Raw genomic sequence first — 11,123 nt, 5'->3', positions numbered from 1 at the left:
TCTTAATCTTCTGTTATTAAACATTTCAAATGAAGTATCACTTAATGGGTCTTTCCATTTAAAAAGTTTGAGCCGCCTCCTATAATCCCATTTTGGGGAAATGGGCAATGTTGAAGACGTGGTTTAAAGGTTCACTTTTATTTTCTCAAAAGGTGTCATGAGGTATGGAACCTCCATCTTAATCCATCAAATATTAAACAGAATGCGCGCGCCCCCTCCCCCCCCCCACACACACACACACAGAGTTTTTCAATATTTTGATAAATTAAGACTAAGAATAAAAATGGTAACCAGTAACCTGAGCAAAAACTGTCACATTGTTTTGCATTATCGTATGTAATATCTATGTTAAAATGATAAATAATAGTAACTATTTATTGTATAGGGAACCACAGGCACTCAAGTAGGGGTAAACACAGAGTGTGTACAGGAGTAAACATGCTAAAACCCTATATATAAAATAATATCGCAAGTGTACTTCGAAACTGCATAAAAAGCTTTGAAGACATGACATGTTGCGAATGAGGAAAAAAATCAATCGCGATTCGTGACAGCTGTTTTAAGAGTTTAGACACTAGTTTTTCCTCTCAAGTACTACGGAAGGGGAAAGGTTAATTTTGTGTTTGTGGGTCATATCTCGTTAAATTTGAAGAATTTTGGTTTTTAGACCCTTTCAGAATGGGTGCAATTTTGACTCTGGGATACAATAGATACATGTATCCAGATCTTTATCCTGAACCAGATACTATACCTAAATCTGACCCACTATATGGGTTTCCTGAGGGTAGACAAGAAAAAGGTAGGACTAGGTTTAAAATACTTAAACCCCTCGCACTTCTTTATATTGAATTTATAGTAATTGTACTAATATAAAAATACAACACAAACAGCAATGTTTTTAATAATCGCATTTAAACAATACATTATTGCCTTTATTTTAGAAGTTCAAGCAAACATTGTTTAGGCTATATTAATGATTTCAGTTACAGTTACTGCATTATGTATGTTGCCCTATAACTGACATGCAACAAATATTTAATAATAATACTAAGGTAAATATTAAGATCAGCGACTACCGCTCCGATCACCGTAAGGTTTTTCGTACTAACACAGGTTAACGTAATTTCACCGAAAAAAATAGTCCCGATTATCGCTAACATATAAAAACCAGTTTTACGGCAGTGCAATGTTGGCAATACAAAACACATAAATAACAAGATTTTCGACTATCGAACTAAAAACAATGGCCGACCATGGACGTTTTGATGAATTGACAGTAGCCACGTGACAAACAGGAAGGTTTCCGATTGGCCGGACGGGTCACGTGACCTATAGGACGGCTTCGATTGACCGCCAGACGTACACAAACAAACCCACATGGACAAGGAATAATTAGTGAAGTTATTGACATGGCTTGCGATGGTTCTTGTCACACGCTAAAAAGACCCTAGCTTGCCTATTCAAAATTCAGATCACGCGATGCTTGCCCGCTGCGCAGCGCTTCGCGCTGCTTGCTCTTTTAGAAAAAAAATTAACTCGAGCTTGCAAAGTCCAAGCCCAGATCAATAGACAATAGACAATAGACAATATTCTTTATTTGTTGTTTCTTTAAGAAATACAATTGCGTCAATAGTAGATAATAACAAAAACTTAGATTAATATTTCTTGCTTTACAAATATTGATGTGGTATTTATAGAAGATCGAAGAACTCCTTCAATGAATATACAGGTCGTTCCATCAGCCAGTCTCGAAAATGTCTTTTCAGTTCGTTCCCTTTCATGTTCTTGAGATTTGGTGGTAGTGCATTAATGATTTTGCGTCCAATGTAAGAAGGTTTTTTGCTGAATTGCGATGTGTGGTGTACAGGGAGAATGTAGTCCGTTGCTCGTCTGGTGTGGTATGAGTGAGCATTTTCATTTCTAGGAAGGTCCATCTGGCTGGTGTAGATGACGACTGCATGGATGTACAGTGCTATGACAGTAAGAAGCTGCAGGGATTTGAAAGCTTCTCTGCAGCTTTCCCTAGGGCTGAGGCTATAGAGTGCCCTTACAGCTTTTTTTTGGAGTATCAGGATTTTGTTGAGATTGGTTTCAGATGTTCCTCCCCATGAAATTAAGCCATATCACGCATGACTGCTTACACACACAACACTCAGACAGAACTAACGCAGGTTTCATTACAGGCAAAAGATAAGCGGCGCGTGTTTATTACTGATAAGATAAGACGAGTTTATACTAGAATTAGTACATGGACTACTACCCTACGAACTAATAACACCAAAAAAACGAATAAATGCATTGTCAGTCAGGTTTTTCAAATTTTATTTTTTCCAAAATTTTTTTGGGGGGGGGAGTAAACGGCTACGGCAATAATCGGGACTACTTTTTTCGGTGAAATGACGTGCCCTACGAACTAATAACACCAAAAAAACGAATAAATGCACTGTCAGTCAGGTTTTTTTAATTTTATGTTTTCCAAAAAATTTTTTTGGGGGGGGAGTAAACGGCTACGGCGATAACCGGGACTATTTTTTTCGGTGAAATTACGTTAACCTGTGTTAGAATGCAAAAAATTACGGCGATCGGAGCGGTAGTCGCTGAGCTTAAGATTTACCAATACTAATAACCATGAAATTATTGTGATTTGTTTCAAAAGGTCTATGTACTAGCAATGACAAATAGTTGTTAGCCTACCAAAGCAAATATGTAAAATTTTTAATTTTAAAATATTTTAACATAAGTAGATATCTTTTTATAAATGACAACTTATACCCTGCAAGAGTGTATAAAATACAGTACACATTTATTGTTAATCATTAGTTATTTCTCAACTATCCTAGCTGCGAAAACATTTTTTGCTATGGATAGCTGGTGTATTATGAACACAGTAAGGCCTACCCTTGCTTTTGTGCATTGTTGAAAGCGATAATTTTGAGTGTTTGTGGGGTAGAGTACAGTAAGCGGACCTGGTTATTATATCGCTTATAACAATGATTGATATTTTATATATTGAATAACAGAACTATCAATGTACATAAAATACTAAATTAAAGTCACACGTTTCAAATTAATAGAAACCATTAATCAAACAACAAAATTAAGATAGGTGACAAGAAAAATGTTATTTAAATAATAGAGAGAAAGTATCAAACAAGACAAACAATCTTGAAATCAAGAAAAAAAACAGTAATTAATCTTTTAGTATTATTTTCAGGTAGAGTACGATAAGCGAACCCGGTTTTTTATATAGATTAGTACTACAATCATCAATACTTAATATTCATTTATCAAATGCGTTTATAAATCAACATATCTATAGCTATAATTAAAATCATTAAAATAACGCACATAGTGATAATCTTATAAATAATAAAAGAGCTCTAACGGTCAAACAAAATATTAGAACTGAATATAGGAAAAAAAATAATGAAATGATAACAACATAAAAAACGTTTATAACAGGAAATAGGAAAAATCGTAAGATGCGTAATTATTTATATGTTTCTCCTGTACAGCAATGATTAACCATTTTCGAGAAGTTGTTGAAGCATCTTCTCTAGAAAACCGTACTTCTCTTCTGCACATATACTCACAGAGATGATCTGCAAGTAGGTCAGCTGTTATGCCACTTTTTAAACTTCGTTTCACGGCCCTCCACAAGCTTTTGACTGTCTGTTATTATCTATAAAAGAAAATATGTTTATTATAAGAAAAAGTGTTTATAGTTATACAAGTTATTGTTCAAAATCAGTGTTGGTTAGTTATATCGAAAGTTATAATTGAGTAATATCATTTGTCAATATCGATATAAAAAACCGGGTCCGCTTATCATACCCTACCCTTATTTTGTATAGGTTTCTAAATTTAACTATCTTTTTATATAAAAGAAGTTACTTTTAGATCCAATTGTGTTTAGAATATGAATTGTGTGTATGTACAGTTGGTGCAGATGATTTAGTTATTGTTCAAATTAATTACTGTTAATTAATTGTTGTATTAAATTAATTGGTTGAATATATTGGTGGGTATAGTAACTAAATATAGTTAGATAATTTTGATATAAAAAACTGGGTCCACTTTCTACTTGTGTTTGTGTTATGAATCTTTTAGTTTTTGTAGAATAATGTATTTTACAGTGTTCCAGTGTCTTCAAATTCGTAATTTTTGTGATGAGTGAAAATTGTAGAAATATTGTAATCCTAGAGAATTTGTTTTACATAATAGTATGATATATTTTGCACATATAATATAAATAAATTAAAATTACAAATTCATAATTTGTTTTTGTTTTACCTACCATACTTAAATGTAAATAAGTATTTCCATACTATAATGTTTGTTTATATGAGAGTTTTTTTGCTCTAAGGTTGTTTAAACATTAGTTTGAAATTAACTGCATTTTTTATTAAAAAAAGCCATGTTAAAAATAAATCTTCTGCTGCACTTCCATATGAAACTGGCAAAATGATTATTCTAAATATTGATATTGGAAATATCATATAATATAATAAACATAATAATTGTTACTTATATAATAATAAATATTATATAAGTAACACTTTAGTAATGAATACAAAACTATCTAGGATATGTATATTTATAAAATGTAAAATAACAAGTGTTAACATTTAGTTACTCTTTACTATTTTGACGGATAATCCTGTGACACAAATAACACATGTAAATCGACATTGCACTTGCGGCTGCCAGCCATTACTCTAATACCATACTCATGATTTTACTTTGATTGAATATTTGGAATGGTAATGTCGAACCAAATTACGCTATGGGCTTTTAAGTATGTAGTAATAAACAATATTGTTTATCTGTAAAATAAAAAGGTGACCAATTATTAATTATGAATAACAAAGGTTTATATATACTGGATAGTTTAAATATTTATAATTGATCGTTAATTCGATTGTCGTCCTAACTTCTTATTATACTATTTACAGCATTTAAAAAAATAGGACATCTCAAGAGGAGATATGCACATTAAATCGTGGTATTGGTGGTAAATGTGCCCATTTCATTTTATTTCAGTCTAAAAATTCATAGAAGATTTAATAAATACAAAGTAAACATTAAACATTACAACAAAAATGTTAACTTCATTTATAAAGTCTGTGTGGTCATGTGAAGGGGAAAGATGGGTTATTCAGAAGCATACTTTATGCTAGTTTTGTAGCAAAGGAGCAGGGGTCCAGTGTACATAGTGATTCATTGTTGAGACATATTTTTAAAATTGCAATTCAACAGGGCAAATTGCCAGAAAAATATAATTTTGCAATGAGTGGTGTTGTTTATTTTTATCTTAATTTTCTTTTGTGATATCAAAAGTGTACACAAATAATCTCCAACAGCTAGCAATTGTTTCAATACCAAGGCTGAGATTTTATGAAAAGTGTTGGACAGTTTCAATGAGGAACTTAAAGAATGGTAACAAAATAAACTTTATTTCATTGATGTCATCTTAAAATCATAAATCATTCTCTTTGTGTTTTTTAATTAGTTGGCAGATGATGTACTTTGTAAGAAGTAATAAACCTGCAGAAGTGTTTATAAATATTGAAGCTATTCAAAAACCACCTGATATTTTTGTTACTTCCTGTGTTGAAAATATATGATCAAATATTGAAAATGATTTGTTACATTATAGGTTACTGTTGTGGGTAGTACAATCTAAGTTAATGTTTAAAATTGCTCATTATGTTCCAGTTATGGTTGCTACAGAAGATGAAATGTATAGTGCCAAGGTCCCTTTGCCATTAAGAGACTACTGTGCTCACATGTACATTGACTTTCTAAAATGTAGGAAGGAAAATTTTCCATTTGTGGCGAAATGTCATCATGAGAAGCATGCTTACCACAACTGTGAATATGGAGAGTAAGTTATGTTTTATATCAGATTGAAAGATGTGATGATTTTGTTATACAGTATGTTTATGCAGTAGGCTATAAGTTTTCTTCACTGGTTAAAACGTAGTTTCTAAACACTTCCTTAAATTCCACTTGGTGGTTCTTCCTTCAGATACCCTCCTAGAAGTGGCTCCACTTTAATTCTTCCACTGCCTTCAAACTTTACCAAATGGTACAACCTCTTAATAGAGCTTGTGACACATGTTATTTATTATTACCAACTGATTTACCATTTTATAGTACCTCAACAGTATGTAAGTGTTGAGAACTTGCAACATGAAAATGAAGTGAAAAATGCCTTTATTAAAGAGGTGGAGTTTGGGTAATCAAACCCCTTCTATCTCTCATATCATATACAGTAAAATAACAATAGTTTAATATGGTACGGTAAATTATTAACTTTAAATTAAGAATAACAAAATTGCTTAACTTATACAAAATTAAATTAACTTAAAGTAATATTCTATACATTGAAATGAATTCAAGAAAATTTTAAATACAAAAGAAAACGATAAGCAAAGACACATTCAACCACTTTAACACACCAGTTGACTACATGTACATAACAAGCAGCACCACAAATCACCCCCACCAGCAAGTCTCTGAGCCCCGTCCTGAAGCGTTCACGGTTCTCAATAGATCTAGTATCAGAGAGTGTTCCAAAAGCGACAAGCCTGAACACTCTCCTTTTTTTAAAGGAGGACCTATTAAAAATGGTTTATTGGTGAATTTGAATTGATAATAATAATGTGGCTCACTTTCTTGTAGGTCAGTCACTAATATCAGAGATAAAATTGAAATACTCGGACAGGTAAACAGGATATTTGGTTTTAAATTAAACATAGAATAGAAAGAATGTGGAATTTACATAGTTGATGAAGTTTCATGAGTGACAATTGCTGAAAATATTATGTAATGTTCTCATGACGTCTGATAACAAAAATTAATCTATTACAATGGTTCTGAGCAAGCTGGAGTCTGTCTGATTGCTCAACAGTTCTGTTACTCATAGCAACGACACAGTAGTCAAAGTGTGGTATGTAATTGTCTTAATGTGTCACCTTAACATTTAATGGCAGGTACAAAGCAAGCTGCTTCAAACTGTGGATGTCAGCAAAGACTGTTCTGCACGTTATCGTAACTTGATGTCAGTCCATTTGAGATTTTTGTTCATAGTAAATCCGAGATTTTTCAGTTTGTTTTGGTAATTTAGTTCACAACTGTTAAGTTTAAGTTTCGGTGCAGTTTCAATATTGGTTATCATTCTCGTGTTACTTATTATCATTGCTTGTGTTTTCATTTAGTCCTTGTTGCATTGCCCAAAAATCAATTGCTTCATATCTTAAGTTGAGCAGTGACACAAACGTGGCTGGTTCGTTTAGTAAACAGTGAAATGTAACATGTACAGTGAGTTAAGTAACATGTCTACTTTAAAAATAGTTACCATCATTTTATTTCCAACACTTTGTGGAGTTAATTTCTCTTCAATTGCTACAACATTGTAAGGAAAGAGCTGAACTCATGAATTACAGTTACTTTTTAGGATCAAACTGATAGATCAATGTTCCAGTGTCCTAAAAATACTAACTGTAAAATATTTTATATCATTTTATACTAGTCTTTTTTAGGGCTTAGTCAGCAAATGTGCACCCATTGTGACACAAACACTGTCTCTTGAAGATGTTCATGCAGCAATATTTTCACCATCAACAGCAGTTTTTTTGATTTGTCTCACTACACTCATCAAAGATAAAGTTCCAAATTTGAAGTCGTAAAAAAACTTTTGATTATAAAAGAGTACCTAAACTTACCCAAAAGCTTGTATCAACCAGTCAACTGCTCTTATGACATAAAATCTCATTGCACGATAATCTGGTTTCATGACTAAAGGATTGTCTGTTTATTAGCAGATCATTCATACATCACGTTTTTATATTGTAATTTACTGACTTACAAAGTTGACATTTTATATGTTTATTTAGGTCTGGAATTTCAGTTCTGTTATTTCCGATTGCATGCGGACAGGGTATAATATTGACGAATGTATAGAGTACAAGGTCACAAGAATTGCCTTTCATGAGTAAAGGACCAAATTTGGATACATTAAATTACTGGGAGAAGTTATGTTTATTTTCAATGTTCTGAACTTATTTGTTCAGCATGAGGGTCATACTGTATCAGTTCAATAAAAAAGTCTCAATTTTCTCACCCATCATCTCAGATTTGTTCTACAGATGATGAATCCCACAAGTGTCCCATTTATCTCCCACCATCATTGTGTATGCTTGCAAAATTTTGAATTGTAATGTGATTGGTCACCCGTTTCAAAGTTGAAATTTGTATTCAAAGTTTTCTGTAAGTTTATGTATACTATGTAATTATTTGAATTGTGATCTGGAACTTTAGCCTCTGGAACCGTTATTTCACATCACATTGCATGTGCAATAAAGTATTATAAGTAAAAATTGACTTGAATACATCTCATTGTTTTATTTACAGTATTATATTTACAATATAATATAATTCAAACGAACAGAAAATGTAAGGATATTGAGACAGACAAAACAACAATAAATGGTAAATATCAGACAGTTAAATCAACTAATCAAATGTACATTTGATAAAATTTTTTTTAATATTTGACTTTCTTGAAGTATTTAATGACATGTTATCTTTATAGTAGTTTCATTCAAGTTTATTGTTTCAGGTACATAGATCGTATGAAGGATTATGAGAGAGAACGTCGGTTAATGGTACGAGCTAAGCGAATTGCAGCAAACGCAAATGCTGCATAGGACAACAAAGGTAAGATTAACAATAATATAGGAAATTGTGGGAGGGATGTGCTGAGCAGTCTTAGGCGTTGGATTTTGGATCCATACTAGAAATAGTGAAGGTTCAAACCCTGTCTGAGTATCATATATAATAGTACGGGAGCTAGCAACGTTTCTAAAACAAGAATTTCAGGTCAGCTGAAATTTTGATATGCTGTCTTTCTTGCTCTTTCGGTTGGAGTCCGGGCTATCTGGCTGGCGGTAGTGGTTGCGTTTATTAATGCGCATCTTACCTGCACAGGTAAAAATCCTGGAGCGCTTCGGCAAATGGACAACATGGCGTCAGTCTAAAGTCACATGTTTGTTTTGTGTAATTAAAAAAAAGCACTTCAAACTGTCTCTCTCCAATCACCTGTCTCATTTATTTCAGTAGGCAGTTCAATGTCACGGTACTTTAATTTATATTTTAAACGTATATTCAAAACTTCCTGGCACTTCTTCAGTTTATCAACCACGAAAAGAATGATTTTATCTTTATGTCCTTTACAGAAACACATTTCATTTTACCACTGGTGATGGTAGCGAAATTAATAAATAAACATCCCAAATAACACAAACACAAAACAAACATGTGACTTTAGACTGACGCCATGTTGTCCATTTGCCGAAGCGCTCCAGGATTTTTACCTGTGCAGGTAAGATGCGCATTAATAAACGCAACCACTACCGCCAGCCAGATAGCCCAGACTCCCAACAGAAAGAGCAAGAAAGACAGCATATCAAAATTTCAGCTGACCTGAAATTCTCTCGAAAACCTTGCTAGCTCCTATACTTATTTAACACCAAAAACTTTCTGAATCATAGAGATTACAGCATTAATGTTCTGGAAAAAAACCTCATGCTCTGTAAAATATACAAAGCGCAGCTCTGTGATGTAATGATTGGGCAGACTGCAGTCTGCTTGTAGACATTGCTATATATGTATAAAGTATTCATAGCAGATATAGTTTTGTGTTTCACAGAAAATGTTTGGATACATATTATTAACCTTTTTTATCTTTAATGTGGTATAAAGAACTAATTTTCGGAATTAAGACATTTCAGGTAAACTCTGTATAAAAGTGTAATATATATGAGATGTAGATTTTCAAAAATAACAATTTTTTATACATGTGTAGAGTTAAGAAAAAAAAACAAATGTGTGAGAATATAATTTCCTTATAAAAATTTAATTAAAGTTTTTTAGAAATATGCTTTCAAGAAACTCACTAATGTGTTCTTATTTTCAGGTTAAGAAAACTTCAACACTCAGAATGTAGTAGATAAGTTGTTCTTGTTTTTATGTAAATATTTTCAATAAACTATTGATTACAATTAGAGATATTTGTTGTATATGACCCTTAGTACTTTAGTTTCTCTTCATGGATCCGATCTTAGAATGAATACCACCAGAGGTAGAGGTTGCTAAACGTGGCATCACATGGTTTAGGAGGTAGACTAGCCATTCTACATTAAACTTTTTTGAACCTACAACTGCAGATTTCCGCTGATCGTTTTTGTTGTTAAAATTGGTGACAAACATTTTGTTATGTTGCAAGGTAAATGATCGTGATCTGCTTTTGAATAATTGTGAATTGCACAATAGTAATAAACACATTTTTTCTGTTATTTTCCATCCGTTTGAACAATTATTGTTTAATGAAGCAAGGCAAAGGCCACAGATGATTCTGATAGTCATTTGCATTGTATAAATTCACAACTTTACTTTTTATCACCAGCTGCACTAGTTTTGGTGGTTATTACGGATCAAAATATGAGGGTAATAAAAGGGTTATAAATATGAAGTAGTTTTTCTCAGATCATGTTTCGTAGACTGACACACTTCAAAGCTAGGAAAAATTGTCATTTTACTTTCACCAAAACTAACACAATTTAAAAATCAATGTTTTTATACACAATCGTGTTTTAAACCTGGGCACAGAAATTTTGTCAAGAACCGGAAAAATACTATAAGTATAAATATATTTCTCATCAAACCGTAAATAATATTAAAACAAGTATAATTTATGGACCTAATGTTAATTGCACTGTAATATTTGTTATAAAACAACAACAATGCTGTAGATTGATTGTGTGTTTATAAAGCTACCCAAAAATAAATTATTTCAAGTATTACTGATTTGAGAAACAGACTATTAGCTCAACTGTGTTGGAATGCGTAAATACTAGCAGAACAGAAAAAATATGGAGCTGATTTCCCCGATGTAGACAGGGAAAAAGCCACATTTGGCACATACCTAATATAGAAAATACCCACTTTGGCACTGTATGATGAAATAACTATTTCTGTTACTTTTAGATTTAAACTAAATTCTTAGATCTAGTCCTCAAATTTGTTAAGACAAATAAATATATAAAGAAATAATTGTG

At 32.3% G+C, this 11,123-nt stretch overlaps 1 protein-coding gene across 1 annotated transcript; it reads left to right on the top strand.

The window, feature by feature from the left end:
• Positions 1-564: 564 nt before the first annotated feature.
• LOC124357091 (NADH dehydrogenase [ubiquinone] 1 beta subcomplex subunit 7) lies at positions 565-10,072 on the top strand. Its single transcript, XM_046808523.1, has 4 exons — positions 565-799; positions 5,719-5,887; positions 8,627-8,724; positions 9,983-10,072. Exons 1-3 carry the CDS (start codon positions 679-681, stop codon positions 8,712-8,714), a joined length of 378 nt encoding a protein of 125 aa, XP_046664479.1. The 5' UTR covers positions 565-678; the 3' UTR covers positions 8,715-8,724; positions 9,983-10,072.
• The last annotated feature ends 1,051 nt before the right edge of the window (positions 10,073-11,123 follow it).

The sequence above is a fragment of the Homalodisca vitripennis genome, chromosome 1, assembly GCF_021130785.1.
Source record: "Homalodisca vitripennis isolate AUS2020 chromosome 1, UT_GWSS_2.1, whole genome shotgun sequence".
Classification (NCBI taxonomy): domain Eukaryota; kingdom Metazoa; phylum Arthropoda; class Insecta; order Hemiptera; family Cicadellidae; genus Homalodisca; species Homalodisca vitripennis.
Note: the sequence above shows the minus strand (reverse complement) of the source record. Positions and strands in the feature narration are given on the sequence as shown.

What these genes read in the sequence shown, in the direction of transcription:
- LOC124357091 (XM_046808523.1), top strand. Translation starts at nt 679, where the DNA reads ATGGGTGCAATTTTGACTCTGGGATACAATAGATACATGTATCCAGAT. An exon ending in TGAGGGTAGACAAGAAAAAG is followed by an intron (nt 800 to 5,718) that starts GTAGGACTAGGT and finishes ATTATGTTCCAG; the next exon opens with TTATGGTTGCTACAGAAGAT. An exon ending in CACAACTGTGAATATGGAGA is followed by an intron (nt 5,888 to 8,626) that starts GTAAGTTATGTT and finishes TTATTGTTTCAG; the next exon opens with GTACATAGATCGTATGAAGG.